The sequence below is a fragment of the Saccoglossus kowalevskii genome, chromosome 16, assembly GCF_978046115.1.
Source record: "Saccoglossus kowalevskii chromosome 16, keSacKowa6.1, whole genome shotgun sequence".
NCBI lineage: Eukaryota > Metazoa > Hemichordata > Enteropneusta > Harrimaniidae > Saccoglossus > Saccoglossus kowalevskii.
The window spans coordinates 1,299,444-1,325,507 of NC_140656.1; the positions used below are offsets into that span (position 1 = coordinate 1,299,444).

The 26,064-nt window shown below is 35.2% G+C and overlaps 1 protein-coding gene across 1 annotated transcript; it reads right to left on the bottom strand.

Annotated features, from left to right (window-relative positions):
* Nucleotides 1-4,031: 4,031 nt before the first annotated feature.
* LOC100378908 (metabotropic glutamate receptor 3-like) lies at nucleotides 4,032-11,956 on the bottom strand. Its single transcript, XM_006816017.3, has 2 exons — nucleotides 9,778-11,956; nucleotides 4,032-5,390 (listed from the first exon to the last, which is right to left on the bottom strand). Exons 1-2 carry the CDS (start codon nucleotides 11,839-11,841, stop codon nucleotides 4,938-4,940), a joined length of 2,517 nt encoding a protein of 838 aa, XP_006816080.2. The 5' UTR covers nucleotides 11,842-11,956; the 3' UTR covers nucleotides 4,032-4,937.
* Between the last annotated feature and the right edge of the window lie 14,108 nt (nucleotides 11,957-26,064).

The window sequence follows — 26,064 nt, forward strand, 5'->3', positions numbered from 1 at the left end:
TAAAAATTAATTCAATGATTGGATAACATGACCTTCATTACTGATATTTTACCCTGTCATTCTGTCTGTGAACTTGATATTCTGAGATAATTTGCATATTAATTAGTCTTCACTTGTCAATGATGTAAACTTGTAAATGGATGCTCTCGGACAATTCACAGACCTGCTCAGTCTTGGTTTGAAATCTACTCTTATTAATTTGCATAATAATTGATAAATAGATAAACTTTATACATAGATTGTAATAATAATAATAATGTTTATTTCCAAAGTACCAAAGGCCGCTGGCCCTAAGTACACTCAAAGATACATCACTAGTATATGTGGTCACAGGTTACACATGGTAAAGATTAAACAAAGATTAAATACAATAGTTAGATATCATTAAGAATTGCTTCCTCTAACAACGTTTCTCTATTAAGAAAAGAATAAAATAAATATTTAGCACAATATCTAACAGTTTGTGGATTTTTGTTGGTCATTAGGTTAATGAACTGGTGTTGTAGGCGGGGCTGCTTAGTGTATATGTTTGGAATATAGCGCTGCCTCAGCTCGTCGTAGGCGGGACAGAGAAGTAAAAAATGAAACTCATCTTCAACCCCACTACGACAAAAGTGGACAGATCCTGTTTGGTCTCAGTATGTTTAGGTGGCGTCCTTTTTCAATCATTAGACTATGTGATGATGTTCTGAATTTTAACATAGCAAGTCGAAAAGCTGTTTTCATTTCAATTACAAGATACGATTCTAGTTCCAGGTTACGTTTATATAGTTTATATGAAGATAATCTACAACACCACACCATTTTTGGAGATCTATGTCAAAACACCGCTGACGAAACAAGCCAAGAAACGCATTTTCATCGCCCGCACCCTGGTTGTACCATGCACAGCTCCCCAAATCCATAACTAAATAGTATTTCTTTTAATGACTTAACCCAGCATGTTTTGTTTGAGTCAGCCAGTGTGCATTGAAAATTGTAACATTGATAAACGTAACGGTTTGGGTTCATTTTAAGTATTTTCAGCCAGTATTTCACCATTCTACCTAAACGAAGAGAATACATTGTGGGACGACCAAGTTCCCCTCTTACTGTTGCGTGAATTAATGGTGTATTACGAATGTGAAGCAAAAATTTACCAAATTTGATGTGTACATTTTCAACAGCTGGAGACTCAAAATGACCCCAAATCTCGCTACCGTATTGCATTATTGGAACAATTTTTGTATCAAATATTTTAAAACATAGAGAAATAGGCACTGGTCCAATTTTACATATAATAACCATTAGTGCATGGAGCGCTTTTGTTGCCTGATCTGCTAGATGTTGTTGGCATAATGACCAAGAACCACGTAGTGAGAATTTTATACCCAAATAAACGTAACACGGCACTACTTCAATTATTTTCCCATCGTATCGCCACTGCTCGTATCTTCGTAACGGTCCTCCATTTCTAAAAACTATCACATTGGTTTTGGTTAAATTAACTCTCAAATGATAATTATCACAATATGATTTCAACTTATTAAGTAATCTTTGCAATCCAATTGCATTATAAGACATCAAAACTAAATCATCCGCAAAAAGAAGATAAATAACTTAATTAAACCCACAGAACAACCAACACTATCACGTAAAAGCTTGTCTGCCTGAAGTCCTACGTGAAGGTCATTTATAATAAAAAGAGAACAGAAAGGGTGACAAAATACAACCTTGACGCACTCCAACCGGACAGTTAAAGAAGCCTGTCAGACCATCACTTGTCAAGACACATGATTTTACTTGCAAATACATAGAGTTAAGAATGGAATACATTTTACTTCTAATACCTGCTTTACCAAGTTTGAAAAATAAAGCTACCCGATTTACTCGGTCGAATGCTTTTTCGAAGTCAATAAAAGCACAATAGAAACGTCCCCGTTTAGTTGCAAGATATTTTTTGTACCAATGTGTGAATAATAAATACGTTATCTATGGTGCTATAGCCTGCCCTGAAACCCGCTTGTTCTTCTCTAGTAAATTCCTAGAACCATTTTTATGTATTGGGAATATAATACCCTCACACCATTTCTTAGGGAAAATGCTTGTATCGAAAATACTGTTAAAGATGCCATGTAATAATTGAATTAATTGAGGAGAGCATAATTTGTAAAATTTAGGCGGTATGCCATCGCTGCCTGGTGATTTACCAAATTTCAACTGTTTGATACTAACCTCAATTTCAAGTTGGGAAATTGGACAATTCATAAAATCAGTAATTTGGTCCTTCTGTGAGTAGTTGAAATTACCATCCTGGACAGCAGATTCAATACTGCTCCACAAATTGTCGTGCTCAGTGTTTCTTTCCACATTAATAACTGGATTAAATAAAGAGTTGAAATAATCAAACCATTCAGTTGGCCTAATTGAGGGTGGTGTGGGCTGGTCTGCATTTCGGAAGAATCCCCACAACTTTTTGCTATCATTGTCACGAGCGGCTTTTTCTAACTCGGATATTTGATTATTTTGATAGACCTTTTTCTTTTTTATAAGCATATCACTGTATTCTTTTTTGCTAGTACGATAATCAGTTAAAGAATCATGTGTTCTTGTACGACGAAATTGTCGTAGTTTTCTTTGTAAATCTAACTTAGCGTTATTACATTCAGTATCAAACAACCTAGCACAGTGAATGTTTACACCCTTGTTATTCTGACGCATGCGTGGTCGAGTATTCATGAATAAATCTGATACATAGATTGTATGTGACATTACACAGACCTGATTAGTTTACATTCAAATCGGCAATATTACTTAATTAATTTGCATAATAATTTTCAGCTTTTTCATTGATACCTCATATAGTAATTGTCTTATTACAATAAATCTTGGTGCTCTATACAGTGTAACAACCTAGTTAGTTTTGAGTATAAATTATTAATAATTATTACCTAATTTGCATAATTTAATTTTCGGCTTTTCCATCGTCTTTTTAAAGGATTAATCATCACATTATAATAAAACTTAATACATAGGTGTCCCAGAACAATGCACAGATATGATTAGTTTTTGAATGAAATCCAAGCATATAACTAGCTCATTTGCATAATAATTAACCAATGTTTCTACCTATATCTCAAAAAACAATTATTACATTACAATGAGACTTCGCATAAAATTGACTGAGGAAGATGCTAAGGACCTGATTAGCCTTGAGTTGAAATATGATTATAATGATTACCTTAGATCAAACAAACCAGGTCAAACGTCATACTTGGATTGTGGGAAAATCAATGTTTGTCAGCACAAATCTCGCAGCATGACAACCACCACCCTTTACTTTTGAAAACCATGCATATGGATTTCTAAAAGCTAATTTCTGATATCTCAAAACATCAGATTTAAATAAACTTGTGGTAGAGATGCCCTGAAATAAATCGGGCCGCCGCTGCAAACAACATGTGTCCAATCTACTTCACTTTCTCTCACTATTATAAACATCAATACTGTGGATTACATTACAGATGTATGTATTAATGTCTTCATTAAATATTTTCTAGTCAATTTATCCAGAGTGTTATTTTTATTATTAATTTCATGCCTTCAAACCTTGTTCTCACAGCCCGCAATATGCTTTTCTCTGATTACTGTTGCGGAATACAGCGCCCTCAACGGAGCCAAAAATTACGATTGGCAGTCGAGCGTGACCATTTTGATTGGACCAAAAGCTCTTTAATCTACACTGAGCACTGTGACCAGAGTTTAAAGGGCGGTGGCCGTCACACCGCGTTCTGTTCGATATGGGACTCATAGCGACGTACACAACGCGTGTAAAACACATAATTTGTTTACATGAAATTAGAACATGTGCTGCGCGACGACTACCGCCCTTTAATATCTATGTGTAAAATATAAATGAAATTAATCTTTCATCGACTGGAACAATTCTAGTTCTGTGCATGTGCTCAATCACTCAGTATTCATGACACAACCAGGATAGATACACAAATACAACAATGCGACACGAAACCAAACTGTAACAAACAAACAAACAAAATAAATTGAATTGTATTTCAAATCTCGTACACTGAGAGATAAAATTATCAGATAGACACACATCAATCAAGAAACTCCAAATAAGCAATGGCAAATGACATTTAAATAAATAAGTTTTTAAATAATTACATAAAGGATGGAATTTTTTTATGAACATTTATAAATATTTATAAAACATTAAGTTTGAAATATTCTCGTGCTTCATTCAAATTTTTCATTTGGTAATGCCCATCACCCACGAGTTTTTGCCCAAATCCACCAAATTTGTTTAAAACGCAGGAAATTACAAAGAGTCACTGAAATACAGAATGCAAGTACAAGTTTGGCCAAGAACTCACGATGCGAAAGTGAGTCAGTGTCAAAGAAAAAATAACCGACTGCAGTGGATTTCAATACGTCGGGAAAGAACCATTCACCGAGGCTTGTGATTGGTCAAGTTATTTTCAATCGTCATTTGAAATAAAACAAAAACAAAAAAACATTTATAAATATTTGATATAAAACAAATTCACGCCTTCGTGAAACCCGGTGTATACTCCACTGAACTCTATGTAAAATACACACTGCACTAATAACATTAACACTATTCAAATACAATTGAAACAGTTGAAAGTAAGGATTTTTGTTGCTTTCTGAGTTAAATATAAGAAAATTGTAAAGTAAAAAGTGATTCGTGACAAACTGAATGAAGTCGGTACTATCATGATGCAAAGTGTATAAAAGATCATAATTGAGCGGTGATATGCGTGTAAATTTTGATGGGTATTGATGTCTACTTGTTTTATTATCATAAAATATGTACATACGTGGAAAACATTTACCAACATTTCAAGGTTTTAATCAGTTCTAATATTTCAAAAAATGATTGTAAAAGCGTTCCTTGGATCAGTAATATATCCTCATCAGCCGCTTCCCGAGACCATGGCTGACGTTGGTGGCGCTGTCGCGTTGGATGGAGCTGCTGTAGTCGTCCGTGTTACGGTAAGAATTTTCGGTAAGAACATAAACAGTAGGTTGTCCCAAGCGTTGATAATAATAGCCATGGACAATATAACCACTTTTAAAATGGCATCCTTAATGGCAAAATATGTGGGAATAAACGCCAACCAAATTACCAAAACTGTGTAGACAGTCCACCCTATGTGACGGGTCTCGTTGTAATTGTCAGGAACATTACGAGTTTTAAAAGCATAAAAACAACACATAATGAGAAGAAGAAGATTATAACAAACAGATGAAATCATTTCACCCTCTGTTATATTACAGCTTAGTTCCACTCTCTTCTGTGTCCTCACTGGCACCATTTCAACTGGTCCTGGGGGCCTCAACATTACCCAGATCAAGGTAATCACTAACTGAAAAACAGAAATAAAATGGAGAATTAGTGTTATTTTCCAGCAGCTTTATTTATTTTCATTTTTTACACTGCTGACGACAATTGTAAAATACCCGAGTAGCCAGAGAAGTCAATCAATCGAAATTATACATGCAATTTTTAATAACACATATTTGTATTTTCTAAACAGCGTGTCCAATATATTTGCACAATGAGTGGCAAATGTCTAGCCTGACATGTATGCGTGAGTAGGCTCTCGTCGGCCAAATGGCATCAGACCCTAAAGCACCATTGGATTAATCAAACGGTTGAGTTATTTCTCTAGAATTCAATGGCACTAGGAGGTGATATATCTATCATCTTGGGTGTTCCTTCAATATATAACTGTTCAAACAGCCACAATAATTAAAGGACAGTGGCCGTCGCACAGCGTGTGTTCGAATTTCATGTAAATAAACAATGTATGAGTCCCATATCGAACAGGGCGCGCCGTTACGACCACCGCCTTTTAAGGTGACTAGTTATTTAATTCGACCGCGAAAAACAATAACTTGTAACCGGATATAGAACAAAAATTATGAATTGCATTGACTAAACTGAGCCTCGTATGTCACGTGACGCCTCGCTACTCACATCCACAGGTGTCACGTGACGCTTTGCTACTCACATCCACAAGTGTCACGTGACGCCTTACAACTCACCCCCACATGTGTCACGTGACGCCTTGCTTCTCACATCCACATGTGTCACGTGACGCCTTGCTACTCACATCAACAGGTGTCACGTGACGCCTTGCCACACACCTACATGTGTCATGTGACGCCTTGCAACTCACATCCGCATGTGTCACGTGGCGCCTTGCTACTCACACCCAGAGGTGTCACGTGACGCCTTGCCACTCACGTCCACATGTGTCACGTGACGCCTTGCTACTCACATCCACATGTGTCACGTGATGCCTTGCTTCTCCCATCCACAGGTGTCACGTGACGCCTTGCTACTCACATCCACATGTGTCACGACATGCAAATAGAATTAGGGAAACATACTTGTACAGTGTTACAAAGCAGGATGTTGAACCAGACAACCATTCACCCACAGTTCATTTACACACAAATGATAAAGAAATTGAATGGAAGGATTTATTTAAGTATGAATGTAATCCAGTGTTCACGGGTAATTTATGTATGTTCATTTAAAACCAATATATAGGTAGATTAACCATAATGAAGTATTTAATTAAGGACACTAACATGTTTTGAATATTATCATAGTATAGCTTGTGTGTTTATGGCTGTAAACGCTACAGCTGTTGTCAGCATTTGTAGACGCCGGCATGATAGCGTCCTGCGATTATCGGCTTATATCACGACAAAAACGATAAAATATACAGATTCAGTTAGTAATTGCATTGTTCAATACATAGGTATGGAGGTAATTTACAAAAAAAAAATAATATACAATGGGTATTTACGAATTTGCCAAAAATCTCCAACTGTGTCTACATTGGCCCGGGTGTTATGTTTTAAAGATCCTTTAATATAGTGAAGCAGTTTACTAATTTGCATATACAACATACCGCTAGTGGGAAACATATTTTCATAGGCTGATATACCAATGACGCAAATAGCATTGGTTGAAATTTACTAAATATGATTGGTTAATACATAGCATTGTCATATTCACAAAATCCTGGCAAACCGTTAGCAACATTAAACAGACAAGCGTGGATTTAAAGAAATTATTGAATAGCTTGAGCACTGATGTACAGCATGTGTATGGTGTGCTAAAAAATAAAATAGATTTCACACAAAAATGTATTTAAAAAGTTAATTTACAGCTTTGTGTGATTATTTTACCAACTAATCGGTTGGAGCACAATATGTGTGTATTATTCACCGGAGTCGACTGGTTGTTGCATATTAGCATATCAGTCCGGTATAATAGAGGTCGTTGGTTCAAATCCCGCAATCGACGACTTGCAATTTTTCACTTGTCATTTATTTAATTACCACTGCTTTTACACCAATACCAGTTTCATTTCCAATATAGTAATAACCAAAGATGTAATAGGTAAGCACATATCTGAATGTAATTAGTCCAGGTCTAAAAAAAATACACAACTTGTGTACACAAAAGACGGATATAATTAGAAAGCGACAATGATGGAATATGATGGAGAACCGATGTTTTTTACGACGAATGGATTATGCTTTAGTGTAATGTAACGACATGGCGTTCTTTATGAAATGTAACCACCCAAATAAAGCGCTGTTTTTATGAAATGAATTAATCGCAATTTATAACTATGGAAACAAACAAAAGCAACACTATATAAATAGAGATATTATGCAAACATTTATATTGGTATTACATAAATCATTGTATTACAAATAGTTTTATAGCACATGCATGCAAAAACTATATGCTATGCCACAAAATAGAACTATCATTAATATAATTACATGTTATATCTCAGAAGCCCAACAAGAATGATTGAAATTACGATATTTCAAGCTTTCGGAATGCATTTAGAGTATAATTCGTATATGGTAGTATGAATCGTTTTACTATGATGTAAAATAATAGTTTAACTCATTTTTGCGGCAGTGTTTGATAATGTCGAATGAAATCAGTACTGCACCTCAGTTCTCTCTCTATTGCATTATGGGTAAAACATTACAGTAAACAGGCATTATTGTGAGGTACTATGATGATTCCACGTGTTTAACATTCAAGAAATGAGGACAACAAATATTCAGGCTGTAACAAGCAAATTTGGTATTTTAAATGCACTGATTTCAAACAACAACTAATCAAGTGGGATATACAAAACGAGAACTATCTTCTTAAATGTTATTTTGGGGGGTGGGGTCTGTTATACGGTGACAGAAATAATACCATTTTTGATACACAATGTAGCTGTATTTTAGTGATATTAATATCAGGAAACTCTAGATACATTATAATAAAAGGAATATAATTTGATTGTGTATATCAGCCAAAACTGAAAATTGGCTATTTACGCTAAAAACTGAAAATTAGCTATTTATGCCAAAAACTATAATTAGGTAAATATGAATTGATTCAACTCAAAGCACGTATGTACAATTTTTATTGAAATACAATGATTCTTGAGATACAACAGCTAAAATTTGCATAATTAATGAACAAAATAGATAATTAACATACAAATAAGGTCGGATGAGGCTAACCATAGATATAGATCATCTATGTATCAATTTTCATGATATTTGTTGAGTGGTTCTTGAGGTTCAGAGATAACAGTTGAAAATTCAACAAGGTAAGGGCTTTTATATGCACGGATTTCAACTAAACACTAACCAGGTCCACGATTAGCGTAGATCGTCGGTGCCAAGTGTCATTGAAAGCACTGAGACAAACACATACATACACACATGGTAACCACATTGTCTCCTATAAGTCAATATCAGTCAAATAACACAAGAAAGTGAATGTATAATAAATGGGATATGAAATATAAAAATTAACAAAAACGAAACACAACAGTATCATCTTGTCTTATCACTGGTGCATGACGGGAAAATTCACTGGGTATGCACGACATCATGTCAATATCTGGCTATTGCATAATTCGTCTATTCCTTACATCCCCAAAATGCAAACTCTTCTATTCCTTAAACAACATTCATCCTAACCAAATCTATTCCTCAAACAACGTTCTTATTTTTTTGAACAAATGTTTCTATTTTTTGAAAGCAACATTCACCATTTCTTTAACTATATCATTCAGCAAGAATATTCACCCATTCCTTCAACACAGTGTTTTTTTTCCTTAAACAACACTCGCACATTTTATAGCAACAAACAATTACGCTAATGCACACACCACAACTATAAAGATGAAAATGACAAAAAAAAAACAAAAAACAACGAGTCGCGGTCGTCTAGTCTACTGCTTTAGGAACGTCCTTTGCAATTCACAGGTCAAGTGTTGAAAACAGTGTATCAAAACTCGTATTCATAATAGTAAAAACACACAGGTAATCCCTTAGACAAACATTGTTACTCACACCGCCTATATCACTGTCATTTTCTTATCTTATACAACATCCAACTATTCAAGGCATTTGGCTATTAAATTAAACATTCACTTATTTCATTGAAAACCATATGTATTTCCCCGAACACATTCGTATATTCCTAAAACAACATGGAGCAATAAAAAACGTCTACGTGTTATTCGATAACAAACTAGCTGTTTAGAATATGGTCAGCCATTTTACCCATGATTACACAATGCAACTATCTGCACTTAGATACAAATACTGTGAAGAAATCAATGAGAAACAGATATGTGCATCGCAGGCATACAACCAAGATTACCTTCGTCATTTTTAAATGAAAAGGAAGCGGGTACTCACCTGTCCAAGTATCAGTAATAGAGTTAACACAACTTGTGAACAGGGACTAATCATCACTGGTGGTTTTGCTGAATTACTTGCTGCAGAGAAAATGCGATATATCCTGTTTGCCCTAGACAAAATTGGTGCATATATTATAGTGAAGCAAAGCATAAACCCCAAACGGTTCACAAAACACGAACTAACACTAGGTTTAGCAATAAAGCTGAATATTATTCCAAAAGACACTGATATGCCACATAATAAAATGGCAGAGAGCTCTCGACTGGATGCCTTGATTACCAAATGTCGTCGATATTTTATATAGTATACAATAATGAAGACAACAACACATTCTCCGAAGGTGGCAAAAGTCAAAAGACATATAGCCACACCACTCGTCCATTGTAGATGAGTTGGTAATATTTTTTCACAGGTAGTGATATCTTTATTCGGCCAGAAACCTTCATCACACTCGATACACTTTGAACTATTTTCATTTACAATTTCGTTCGCATAACATGTCCAACAGTCCCAGCAACATCCATCTTTCCGAAATGTAGCTACCTCACCTGGTTGGCAAGGTTCTCCGCAACGAGACTCTGGTGGAGAATGTCCTGTATTCCAATTAATGCTTCCATTAATATTTACTACGTGATTGACGGTATCAACATTTCCGACATTCACTAGTTCATACTTGTCATTTACAAATTGTAGGACAAAGAGAGGATGTTGTGCTACAATATCACCTCTACTGTTAAATCGTGTTTTTCCATTGACTCCATCAAATGTGTTGTTCAGGAGATATCGCAGTAATTTGTCACCATTCATAGCGTCCTCCATGAATTTATCGCAATTGTTGTCTTGACAAGACTCATTCTGCATTCTATGTAAAGCCCCAGCATAGGCATACACCGCATCAACTACGCTAGCAGCATATGTCCGACTCTCCCGAATATGGAAACTATCATTGCAATTTGAAGTTCTGTCACTACAATTGAAGTAGTGGCTGTAATATTCTAGGAACCAAGGATTTTCTATGTGGTCTTTAGGACTAAAAGAATTAAAATGTTCTTCAAGTCCATCCACTGCCTTCTTAATTGTTCCTACAAATAAACCTCCAGATGCAGCAGATGCATGGCCATCTTGTCCGAGATCAAGTGCTTCGCGATCAGTAGTGATGAAAGTGAACATTTTATCAGCATTTGCTCTCTTCAACGCTGCAAACAGCATATCTGCTTCTCTGGTCAATGAAAACATGACGACCACACGAGCATGGGGATTACTAATCATACCTGAAACCAACTTATCAACATCGTCGTCAGTGTTGACGCTCGAAGAGATCTCCAATCTTGCAGCAATACAAATATGATGATTTATTGCATCCGTGGTGAAGTTACTGATTGCGTTTCTGCCATAGTTTTCTGCAGAATTCAAGGTAAAAATATAAGTCCAGTTGAACTGAAGAAGTAATTCAACTATAGCCAGTGTCCGCTGACTCTCTGGTGGTACTGTTCTTAGGAAGTAAGTATGTATGTCTTTGTTACTTAGTTCATCACTCGTGGCTGCGTGGCTAATTTGAGGCTTGTGGAACAAATGTAATAATTTGCTAGTAGGGATTGCATTTGTACTGAGAGGCGGTCCTATAATGCCAATTATTTTTGTTTTATCTTCAAGACCAGGGCACTCACACTCGTCCAATTTGGGATCCTTATGGATGTCTCCAGGCACGAAGTGAAGTACAGCTGCTAGGGATGATGCTTCAGTTCCACAGTCATCTAGTATCTGAAAACCCATCGTATACCCTGGTAACACATCATTGCGTTTATTGATTTGATCAATTGCATATGCCATGGCCTCCACACGGAACATCTCTCTCAGTGGGCGTATTTGCGTGCAAGAATTATCTTCTTTGTCATACCAATGTATCGTAAAGATTCCTCCAAGCATCAAGTCTCCTTGCTTCAAATAACTAACTGTATTATGCCTTTCCATAAGATGATAACATGAAATGTAGCTTTGATTAAATAATAGGAACACGATCCAAAATAAGGGTGTGCAATGCATTATATTTGCAAAATCCATTGCTGTTTAGTCACAATGTTCGCTGTGCGTGGTGTTTATGATGTTCGTTAACTTCAATGCATTATGAGTGACACCTGTGTGTCTGAGACTTGATATTCGCACTGGGAATGGACTGCTTAGCGTACATATGAATACTCATGGGCAGATATTCTTGTCATACATTGTACCTCTTCATCGGATAGGGTGTCGTCACTCACAGTTGTCCCATAATAGTATCACTGCTCTGGATATAGGAATCCAATATTAGCGGAGACGGTTCAGCTATTTGCAGCCTCTGAAAGGAGATGCATATATTATAATAAATATTGTATTCGTTTTATATTAACCCATGTAAATGTGAAATTATAGGTGACTGTATATATTTGAATATATCTCGCCTATTCTATTTTAGGGCCAAATATTATATATATTGCACAATGATATAAATGCGTTGATCCATTGGTTAAAATGATGAGGTACATATATTCACGATACACAGTTAGGAAAGTAACGCGCTGACGTCATTGTTACTGAATAATCTGTGTTAAACCAACCATAAAGAAGTGGAAATGTGTTCGATGTGATATATTAACGGTTCGCTCCAGTTCTAAGGTTCGACATAATCACTAACGTGTTTCTGTGGTTTGTCAAGAGGTATACCTTTGGCCTTGGCTTAAACATACTATAATAATAGAAGGTTCAATTTAAAACGGTTTAAGCAACATTGCATTTTACTTTTTTATTTACTTATATGATTGCACTCATGGTCGCTTTGATGTCCACATTGTATTTTTGGTGTGAATTTTGAATATAGTTGAAATGTCTCTAGGGGTATATTAATGTGATTGTTACCCTCTAACTGCCCTCAGTAGACATAGTTATATTTAACAAAACCGTAACGTTACTTTTATATCTGAATTCTGGAAATGATTTCCATTATTCTTTGACGGAAACAAGAAATTTCTTTTCTGTGTAAACGTTTTTTCTTTACACCATTCTACTATCACGCAAAGTCATTAGGACACATATGTATTTACAAAACTGACATTTATGACGTCAGACAATATTGATTTTATGATAACTCTTCCAGGGTTGTGGTTACAATGACTGAAATTCACAAATCACTCCCATTATTATGAATTCGCGTCACGACCGATTTAGAGCCTAAAGCGTTGGGAAAATGATCGTTTTGAAATCCTAGTACACCCCTAGGGGAGCAACGAATGAATAAAAATAGATAATATCTATTTTTCATATTATGATTTACTGTGCTCACAAATCACACACATTTCAAGCACATTCAGTATTTCCAGTCGACAATCAATTTCAGGCCCCGTCATGTGACTTTTGGAAAGATTTTAATTTCAAAAAAATACAGTTTATCACTTTGAACTGTGCGTTTTACGACTATTTCAATTGAAATTTGTCTTTAACAAAGTGAATTAGTTCTGCCAGCTATGAAACGCCACGAAGGCAACTAAAACTTTGATGTAAGGTATGTGATACTGATTTGTGTATTCAAGTATATGTAAATTAATATAACAAATGATATTTGATGTAGATATTATATTCATAATTAAATTGGCACACCTCATCTCATGATAATTTAATTTAGGTATACATACTTGTTCAAAGCCAACGTTAGTATTAATTAAAAGAAATTCAGCAGCAGCATTCCTAAATTTGACGAAACACCGTGAACTATACGCCACAGCTACTCCACTGTATTGAATTTATTTGTTATTTCCTTTTACTTGTTTCTTTTTATATAGGTTATATTTTTTATTTATTTTATATCATGCAGTGAAGATGTAATAATAATAATTAATTCATTGTTGTATTGATCAACATACCTTCTCCCGTTTGTCTCATGTTTCTTTGAGTTGTAAATTAGAATATTGATTGTATGTGATTTTATTTCTTCTTTATGTTCGGATTCATGTATATACCCAGTGTTGTCACTCTATATGTAAATGAACATATCAAGCCATATATCGGGATATACTGCAGCTGTGTTGTGTATGTATTTTTTTTTTCAAAATTACAATGTTAATTAATAGCCGCACACCAAAGGTTATTGTTTTTTGAGACGTTTATATTACCTTTGTAATACAGAATTAATGTGGGCGGGCGATAATTACAAAACTAGAACGAATGACATCAAATACTTATATACTTACCGATACTTATATTTTATATTGATATTTTAGAGTTTGAAATGCCACATTCACAAAATTACAAAAATCCACAGGGTGTGATGATTTGATATCTAAATTGTAAATTATTAGAATTTTTTTAATAGTCAGCCATAATTTCAAAAATTCAATCTGTTTGCACGAACCAATCAGATTGCCCCGATTTTTATTTCACAGTATGAATGTTTACAAAATATTACACTGCTTTATTACACTGAACTGCCATGACATTCTCTTTCTTCTCGCGTGGAGCATTGCCACGTAGTTTACATATTTTACTGTGGGGTAGAAAATACAATGTTTAGAAGACCAGTGGTGATGTGTATTCAGAATGCGTTTACACCCAAGGCAATTCCATATCCTATGACGAGACAAAGAATAGCTTTTCCTAATGCATTCGACACATTATGTGTAATAAGACAACGATTTCATCAAATATCTTGTAGTAAAAGGCACAACGCGTCAATCATTTTAGAATAAATTAATATCGAATATATAAAAACAAACATTTCTTAACTATAATTATCGACGAAATGGATGGCCTATTGAATTTCTAATAACTGATATCCGTTTACCCATGATGCAATGTGAAGATTCCGACATGTTATTTTCATTTATGCGCATATATTGTTCTTACTTAACAACACAGCTACTACATGGGCTGCACTCAAATTCAATGGTTATACTTTGATTGATTGACTTAAGTAAGTGAACAGCATGAATCCAAGTAATGATATAGAACAACTTCCGTTGAAATTGAAAACGCAAATAGTCATTACGAAGTATTACCATGCCTTGAAGACAGAATATACTCAGACAGTACGCCGTCGCATCGTCTCCGCAGCGCGTCGGTCGATACTCCCGCTGTACTGTCGTCGTGCATACTTTTCGGTATCCTCGTAATAACCTTATTATTTCCGTCTTTTCCTCTTAGGGAAACATCATGGGAATGCCGAAATCCAAAACGTTTAGAACAGATTTAGCGAACTTCTTTGTGTTGGCTCCGGTCAACTCCCGGGGGATTACTTGATGCAAATCACATTATAGGGCGGCACACCTTTGGGGTCTGTTTTTACCCGAGTTTTAGAACTGTTACTCATTAGTCCGGGTGATGAGTAGATTCAACCTATAACTGAATAAATTTAGCAACAATTTGGTCTCTGATGGGATATACAAAAACACTATTCGGTCTATAATGGGGTATGGTTTGTGAGGTGAAAATGGTGTATGATGGGGTTTGGGGTTTTACTTCCCAGCCGCACACCACTACCAAACTGAAAGGCCAGTTATACTCCGGGGTCAAACCCCTGGGGCAGCTATATGTTTGTTTTTATTATTAGAGGACGTTTACGCGCGTAATCGTTCCGTATATGGAATTCGCGTTTCCTAATAGAATAAAATACCCAGTGCAATACCGCTAATTATGGCACTCTGTAACTTGTGCCGTTACCGTGAGAGATGTATACATTATATTGTGAATAATATATTCCTAATTGTTGCAAATATTCTGGAGAGTGGAGCTGGTATAGAACATTTACTTCCAGTACAGAAATGTAAGCAACTGATAATGTTCAAATATAATGTACCGGGTCTCTGTGACCCACTAAATTATGCAGCCGTATTTGTTTAGAACTGTAATTGCATATAACATGACATGGTGGGAGTGTGTACAAATCTTTTTCTGAGCATGCAGTCGCGGGGCTGGTGTGGTATGTTAGCTATTGTATATATCTAGTAGCATCGCTTATGTGTGGGCTTCGAATACAACGTTCAGCACCACCAATGAGGCTTGCTTGACAAACCTCAGTGACGGTGCTGAACTTCACTGACATAAAACGTAAATTGCAATTGACCTCACTGTGATGATGCATTGGTTGAGGAATGTGGAAAAAGGGACCGAAGCATGTGCACTGTGTACACAATATGCTAATGACCTTTAACGAGGTTATCACGTAGATATTACTCGTGAATATTATTTTAATAATATTTGAAAGTGCAATTACCAATAAAAAGCATTTATTACGAATGCCGGAATCATGTATATTCTGTCATGACCTCCCACTCTGTCTATTGTGTCAATTTGAAGACTGTACATGCTTTCTATCATACTAAACTGTCACAAAACTTAACAACTGTTTCTGACCTTTACAATCAAGTCTGAATGAGTGTAAGCAAGCCACAATAGTTTCGATTGTATACAGCGACACCAGTGGCTTTTCCCGGATCCATGCATCTAGGATGATTTACAAAAATTTATTTATTTGTTTCTCGTCATTTATTTTAACAACGAATCATTTACAGACATAAACATCTCATTCATTTTCTATTTTAAAATTACGTTTTTCATTTGTTATTTTTGAACGTCCTAACGAGTAACACAAATACGAACCGCGGATAAATTTTAAAGTAGGATTCGTTGCATTTTGGGAATGTTAGTTTCGTTGCATCTTGGGAATGTTAGTTAAACTAGAAGCGTTCTTGTACTAAATATCTTTGCGACGAATTGTATACCTGCACTGGCTCTGAATGAAAAGGAATGATTGACATTGATGTGTCCAGATCGCAATTAACGGACTTCATCAACCTGTCAAAAAATGACGTCTTTATCACTCACTTGGTAATTATTTACCACTCGAGTCTGATGCATGAGAACAATAATGGTGATTGTGTGCGTGGTTCTACGTGCACGCAAAATGTATGCCTAAGGTGAATTTATTCCTGTTACGTGCACAAAGAGAGGTTTCACAGGGGAAATTAGTTATGTCAAACATTATCTTAGTAGGGGTGTCCAATAACACGATCTACTTAATTAAAATCATATTAATTTATGATGCATTAATTGTAGTAGATATCGAGAAAAAGATGAACTCACACAGTTTACATTGCGATATAACCATTAACAGATTAACATATGAAATCAGACTGTAGTCAAAACAATAAAAGTTGGAACATGAGGTGAATATTAGCAAATATTTAGTCTTATATTGCAAGTTCATTCATACTATATTTATATTAACGTTTATGGTATGATTTGGACAAGAATATTGTTTGCATTGTTTAAACTTTAGTAATAAAGTTGACACCACCAACAAATAACACAATAAAGCTGCTGGTTCTAACACCAACACGATAGAGTCTGCACAATGAGCACTAATGGGATGTTTTGCCGCGAGTAATAACATATATTTGAGTTGTTAATAAACAGTTCAGCGTGGACAACAAAGACGATGACTTCTGTACACACATACACACTAAACATGTCAGCACATATGTATATTAATGAATGTAATAACATAAATGTATGTACGAGTTAATGTAATTTGGTGAGAATGTACTTCCCATTTCTGCTTTTCCAAATCATTGAAGGCGTCAATTAAACAAGGAAGTCACTTAAGTTAAGGAAACGTACTTTTTTTTATTAAATTTAATTTCCTGTGCGTATGTCTGCCGTAAATATAAAAGAGACCTACTTGTACGCAAAATAAAGGCTCATACAAATTGTGCTGAAAATTTTTGTACCAACAAACTATCGATTGTAATCTTTCGACAACATATGAGCCATTATGACGTCACCAGAGAGTAGCATTGCTAGAATTGAATTTGTAATTAAAAACTGTCGTTATCATTACTGTCAAATAATTATATTGTATTAACGAGTTGTCAAAATTTAACACGATGTCGGGGTTATCTTTTGTCGTGCAATAAGTAAGCATTAGTGTTTGATGTCAAACCATATATACACATCACGTCATCCATGCTTTTAATAATATAACACACTCATGGTTATCCTAACACATTGCAGTATAGAACAGCACATGATGTTTCCCAAGTGACTGTATTGGAATGTCAGTCAACACATTGCAATCACCGTGATGCTATGGAATATTCATGATTTTATATCTCTAAGACCTATGTTATATAGTGGCGTTGAGGGGATGCAAAATATTCAAAAGTTTGTCAAGTCTACGTGAGTGAGTACAATAATTATCAGTGTCATTAAGCATGTCAATAGTCGTATTGATGTCTCTAAACAATTATTTTACTGTAGATAAAAGTAAAATTTACATACACCAATCACAGTATACATGCTCAGCTACAAAGTTCTTGAATTTGAGATGGAAGCCAACAACGACGAGACAGGAATGTTTCACGTGGCGATCTCATAGAACACCAGGCGATATGCAAGTCTTATAGAAAGGTTCAATAAGGAGATAGCGTTGACAGGATAATAAGCAATCGAGTATCAATTTCAAGTTATCTCATGAAATGTTGCACGTGCCAAGTGAAAACGTACCGATATAGTGAATAGGACACGACGGGGATTCACAATAGAATTCCGTGTCAAATACCCCATACGTATGCTATACCATTAACTAATTCACTAAGTTCAGTTATGTCGCTGAGACATTGATTACATCCAGTTGACATTGACTGCTAAGTGTATTTTTGGATGGTGCTTGACACGGAATTAATCGGACGCTGTTAATAATTTCATATTTTATTTCAGACAATTTTATTTATGGTTTCATATGCAGTTGAGTTCGTAAACGAATGATACGTATGATGAATTCAATCCATATTCCAAATATTGTTTTAGAAACATTGATACAACCACAACCCTAAGTTGTTGACGTCTCTAGGCTGCAATTTCGCCACAGGGTATGTCATATATGTGACTATGAAAAACATCTCAAGTAGAGATTACCACTCCTGGCGACTCACCTTGAAACAGTTATTCTAATGGATGACATACAATATGTGAATATCTTATAATAATAAAAATTGAAAATAATGACAACCAGATCTGTAGATATTAAATATAATCTGAGGTTACAGAAAATCATGGCCATTATATTGGAAATCGTGAAATGGGCGTTGTGTTAGTTTTAATGTTAGCGCACCAGATACTACAACGTGTGATGTGACATGAGATTGCTAACACTGTGCAGTCAAGACATATAGCAAAGCCACGCCACCATGTTTGCAATATAGAATGATACGAAATATTAAGATGAAGAGTAGTGATTTGCCAGATATTTTCCTTAAGACGCGATAATTTATTGTGAAAGTAATTCCAATCGAGAATGATTTATACGTCACGAAACAAGGTACAACGCATCACAACATCTTGGGAATTTGCACACTCATTCCACCACGGAAAGCAATGAATTCTATTCACTGGGTCACATGTAACTGAATATAAAATACTAGAAGATAACGTCGTTAAGGTTGGTCGCTATATTTTCACATGAATACTGGAAATAATATATCATCGAAAATAATAAATAAATAAATAATGGTCAAGTATGTGTCTAATATTAATAAGTATAATGAATATATTTTCACACGCTAGCACATCAACTGTCCACACTCACGTTCACTACAAGTATGTGTTTCATAAACGGACTCTACTCATAAACGGACTGATATATATATATATATACACTTAAACGTGATGGTATAGTAGTAAAGGAGTATGTAATGTTATAGGACATGCAGAAATATATGATTAAAGGGTTAAGAAGCAGAAAGAACGTCGTCAAAGATATTTGTGTTACACTGATGACATACAAAATGCAGCGTGTTCCACAAACATGTTTTAAAGATAGTGCATGAAACGAATATAAAAATAAATATTAGCGATCAATTATAGAACTAACGAATATCAAAATATTATTTAAATAATTGTGTACTAGCTCCATGACAATAAAGTTGTTTTAAAACTGAAATGATCAATGTCTGGATGATTTATACGCGATATGTGAGTGCACAGTCCTTTTATCGATAGAGGGACTGTGGTGAATGGTATAAAATTGTTGTTTTACTGTCATGTTCATCTGAATCATTTCAAGTTTATAACAAATATGACGGGTGTATAATGTATTTGTAAATACGGCCCAGACCTGCACAATCTAGTGTGTGAACGCTTATAAACACTGCGAAAAGCGGCGTCACGTACAGTTTGCTTTAACACTGTCAATATAATTATACTTATGAAAAACCATTAACATCTTGTGTTAGCAATAGTTGATGTGTGATCGTCTACAGCTGTACGCTCACTGTAATACATGTGAATGCTATTACATAAATCAGTGGGCATATGAATCAGATAGCAATTGTTTATAGCATAATATAAACATGGCCCGTGTCATATTTCAGCACTGTGATTGGTGGTTGCAATTCATGTATATTTAACATAGATGTCCTCAATGCACCATCAGCCTCATTAGAGATCTGCGACCCGCCCCCAAGTATATTATAATATAGCAATGACTGCAATTAATGTATTATTATTTTCGTACAAAATTTAAAGCTATATAATCAAGTATACACACCGTTTTGACATCAATATATTGTATTACACAAGTTGGTACATTATTCTACACAACAGTAAGTATGTAAAGCTACCACTGCGCTGATGTGAGCGGATGATCACGTGACAACGAAACACATCGATATCTTTGTGTTTACCAATTTTCATACATTGAGCTGAAACGTTGCAAATGTCGAAACAATATTTAAGGCTTGTGTTCATATTTACACACGTATGGGTGTTTATATTGGTTCAAACATTAACATGAACAAGTAATTGTTATGCCTTCGATAACAGAAAATGGTTTGCCTTCATGCAGTTTTTGTAACATTACCATCAGTATTAGTATCATGCTCCATGTTATAGCGATCTAATTTCACAGATTCTTCAGGGGGCGATTGAGAGGCTTATTAAGAACATTTGTTTTAACTCATCGTACTCAGATAACATTTCCACTGAGCATGGGGTACTACGACGTGGCAATCACAGTTTACAGTGTAACCATAGTTACGCATATAGACATTTTTCAGGCATCATAACTGTATATTGACGTCACATATTTCAGCACTGTGATTGGCGATTGGTGGTGAGAAATAAAACAAAAATTGACGCTGCAACATGAGACGTGTGTATATCCAACTGACTGGGTGATGAACGTGAATGATCGACTATACGAGGTTAACATTCTATGTCACACCGGATAAGGTAACTTTACACGTGCACGACACATGAATATTGCTCTACGTTGAATCATCACGAAAACTATACGGTCCATTAGCCTGCCTGCATTACGTATTCCGTTACTAAATAAATTTAGCTTAATCATGCAAGTTACTGGACCAAAGGGATATATGACGTATCAGTATAATTGTGTCCAATGGTTTATGTTCAGTATTTGTTGCTGGTGCTTATCTTAAATAGAAATGGGACTATGTGTAAATTGAACACAGTTGTCTCGTTAACCACCTGAAAGAAATACGCAATTAAGTCGCTCTACAATAAAATATTGCTTATATATTATCTAAAATGGTAATCCTAATTTGGATTAATTCAATTATTTCTATAAGAATCATGTGACTTACTTTCAGAAATGCATCTTTTCAATTTCAGCAGCTACAGCGTAGACTAGTTGTTGATATGACGGAGCGCTATGATTGCTGCATCACATACAGACCACTGTAATCGAAACGTGCGATTGTCAGAGTTGTAACATTATGACAAGCTCCTTAAGTTGTTGTTTTTAAAATCGAGCCCCTTAACGTAGAGTCGTTAGGTTAACCACGATAAGCAACGATCATTGATTTGTTATTATACGCCATGCCGAGTCTATATATTCTATTTACAGATATGGTATTACAGTCAATTAAATCACTCACAAAATGAAACACACTATTATATACACAGGAGACCAGACATGTAACTTAAGCTGAAATTCAATTTCACGGTCAAACGACTAGGGCTGTTAACTGTGATATTTGATAAGCTTTAGAGGCAGTGAATTTGAGATGTTGTGATTTGAGATTTGCTGCTTCCACATTTCCAAACAACTTTTATCGAATACATTTTACATTTTAATATTTATTACATTACCTTTATTACTTGTCTACAAATTCATTGCTATTAGTGGCATAATATTAAAATCACCATATTCAAGTAAATCACACAAGTACACAAATCAAAGTTCATTACACTCATTTTAAAATACGGTGCCTACGGCAGCAATTGGGTTAATGTTAATTGTTATTGGAAACTATTTTTGACATCATAGCATGCTATTTGAAATAATGAGTGGGGTCAACAAACCTCATTATTTAGATGACGTTTTACATAAAACGTTACATACGATAAATTACCCCACGTCTGAAAATACCAAGATCTGACCAGATAAGTAAACTTATTTGACTGATTAATACGGTGTTACGGTGCACACTAATATGTATAACCATTAATTCAATGAAAATTATGGCGAGGTTGGACAGATAGCGAACGTTTGCGAGATTATAAAAATAAAAAAGAAATGAATGATGAATGCGACAACTACACTGTTAACGGTTAGGTGACATCCAAAAAATCTCAAAACCTTCTATATATGCAGGTTCGTATATATACTAACAACAAAATCTCACAAATAAAAGCCCTAGGTAATTTACACAGAATTCTGAAAGCTTTTCTATACCCTGTACAAATGCGATTACAGTTAACCAGGTTAAAAGATGACTTCCAGTAGCTTAATTTTACATATCATATATAGACATTTCTAAATTTAACACTAATGGAGTATTTACTAAATTTGCAAATCATATAATATTGTAGTAAACTCCATACTAATTGTGTATTTAGGTCATCATTCATATAAACGTGTTAGATTTATATATTTCTGGGTACGTGTGTCAGTCTCTGTACACATCATTGACTAAAATGGGTTTGGATGCCGAAAATTGTGTCCTTTCCCGAAATAACAATGTGAATAATATACGTTTAATATGTGCCAGTCTGACATTTAACGGATTATTTACATTGTGTTCTTTATTTTAGACTACATTATGTGAAACATTGGCGGATTTAAAGGGGGCCGAGGGGGCCGTGGCCCCCCTATTTTTAACAACCAACAGGGCTTCGCGCAATCGGCACTCGCGAACTTGGCCTTCGACCAATTTATCGCCCCCCCTATTCCAGAATCCTAGATCCGCCCCTGTGAAATGTTACTAATATTTTTCAACAGGAAATAACATTTGTGTTATGGTTGTCGATTGAATAAGTAAACAATTCTTGATACAAATGAGCTAAGTTATCACAAGACATGCGATATTTACACTACAACACAGGAAAGGTTTATGATCTGTGACTATTTTTATTGTAAATCGTGTCGCTTTCAAAGCAGTTATGTAAACAATTATGTAGGAACGTTGGGAGAAGGACATGACAGTCGGGCATGTCAACAATAGATTCAGTATCAACCCACAATAAACAATACACCCTGGAGCAGTGAATGCTTACTGGGAAAATCCAACTTGTGAATATATTAGGTAACCGTGAACATGTTTTATCCATTAATTGATCAATCAATCGAGAGAGCTATGAATCGCATGGCAACAATGGCGATGAACAATATTAACTGATTACGTCAAATGTAATCCATTAACCTGGATTTGAGACGACGATACACACCAATTAACTTGTTATCATCCATCATTTTTGTTGTATTCAGAAATCACAAAATGGTCACCATGTCCACCGGGTATCGGGGAGATTGAAGGTTCGATTAGCGCCATCCCTACAAAAGCGAGGTCATGACTGATATGATGAGTACAATTTACTTCCGGGGTATTGTGTTCACTTAGTGAAATATAAGATGTGAAATAGGACTTTCTCCCGTTAGTTCTCAAATATAAATACAAAATACAAATATAGCTTCGTCAAAATTCACAAGGCTTAATTACCAGTGTTTAAATTGCTTAACAAACCAAATCATATCAGTGAATTGGAAGTTCAGTTATTGTGATTGAATTTGTAAACTAATCCGAAATAGATTATTTTTCAAAATGTCATCGAACTTTTGACCCCGCTCATGACAAGCTTGTCAGATGGCTGGCCTTTGGTCATCGCATACTGACCTGCAAAACGTCAAGACAAAAAACGATCACAGAAGATGTATAGCATTGCGCACAGCTGTACTTCAAAATGAAACACGCACGTAGGTGGATTCAACTAACTAAAATTAAAAACACATTCAATACAGCATGTACCTATGAAAATAAAATCTGTTTTGAGTAAACTTAACGGGTTTGGACATTTTGTCATTGATTCCGCCAAGCAAGTTCTCGCTCACTATAGTAGTTTCTTCGTTACCTCCCAAACATACTTAGACAAAATACACCGAGGGCCTGTATTTGATAACATTGATTTCAATATTCGTGTATAAACGTCATGAAAACAAATGACGAATCTTTGTTTGTTTTGGAACAAGGGAAATGACGTCTTCCACGTGTACATTGAAGAAAGGAAAACTGATTGGTGCGTTTGAGAACTGTTACTACGATGTATGCATATGTTACCGCGGCTTTCGAACAACTATGAAGTCATCCTGATATGCCAATAATTTACATGATTGTTGCCTCAATGGGTTGTATCCTACTTATGACATATGTATGTTTATTACGTGACTAAGTAGTTATTTGCGATACGTACCAGCGTAAAAAAAAAACCAGGGTTGGAAACTTATTGCAATTATTGATATACATCCATAGTATCTGTAATATGTAATTGTGATGGTTTTCAATAAACATTCCGTTAAGTTATGCATTCACTGTATTTAAGTCGATTTTATTTAGTAATTTAATAAAAGCAGATCTCACCGTAGTCAACAGCATTGTTTATTATTACCGGTTATGGTAGATACCTATTATATGCAAATGAAACAGTATGAATTCTGAATGACTGAATTGTAACGATGTCTGAACACGTCTCCTTAACTACAGGCTGACACAATCCATTGAGGTAATAACCAGCATTAACAAAATATTAAAGTTATTCGCCACAACCCCCGAAACAAAGTACTGAACCAACTAAAACATGTTCGAACACATGCAGTACTGTGGGTATATGTTCACCAAATAAACACAATGTTGTAATAGAGGAAACGTTTAAATGAATTAGAGCAAACGTACGTAAGCTCGCAAACTCGAGCGCTTCTGCCGCAAGACCTAGGGCCGCAAAAGCCGTATCCAGTCCATAAAGAATAATAAAGTATGCATATCATTTACCCTTCACCGTAAACTTCTACAATTTATAACACATATAATGCGAAGTACATACCTTCAATCAAAATTCTGATTAGCTATTTCAATATAAAGTGCTATTGTTATTTGAAGACTGAGTTTTAGGGTCCCGTGTTACTAAATTGAGATTAACTTCATCGTCAAAACAATCAGAGATACAAACACTTTATTTGCGACATTAATCACATACCTATGAACAAATTACCTTGTCCATACGTGATGTGTTGTTTGGTGGAAATTCAGTGGGGGTGGGGTGGGGGTGGATGATGTGCACTAATCGGAAGGCTACGTAGTAAATTACTTGTTTGATTGCAAATGATAATGAAAAGCTCGATATTACCCTAAATATTTTGTGAATTAACTAATCCTCTAATGGTATTGATTTAATAGACGGCCAGCGGCCAAATCATTTAAGTGTTTACGGACAAAGAATGGAAATGTTTACTTTAAACTTGAATACAAAAACATGTTGACGTAGAGCTGTCTAACCACGGTCCCATCTGTTCCAACTCGTTTTATATTGATTGAAATGTATACAAGGAATGGGTTGTCTGCAAACTCTGACCTCGCATTCAGATGTTGACATTGAGGTCTCGGAATATTCGCACTGCCTCAAAATGTATTTAATGTTAACGCGGTCTAAATATTTTAATTCATTTTTAATAAAAGATTGCAATTTTTGAAATAACCACAACTGTATTAATCCAATTAAAATCTCGAATCGTGGATATTTTCTCGAAATATGATATTTTTTTCCGCTCATTTACGAGGCATATTTGTCCAATGTCTAACACATCAGAACCGATCGATACCATATTTACGAAGCAATAACGTTAGTGTTAGACGGGAAATTATTCAAACAAATGCCACGATAACCTAAATATTAAATAACAATTTAAACTTGATTTGAATACGGATAGCCGACGTCCATTTTTTTTACAACTGTCAGTAGTTATCT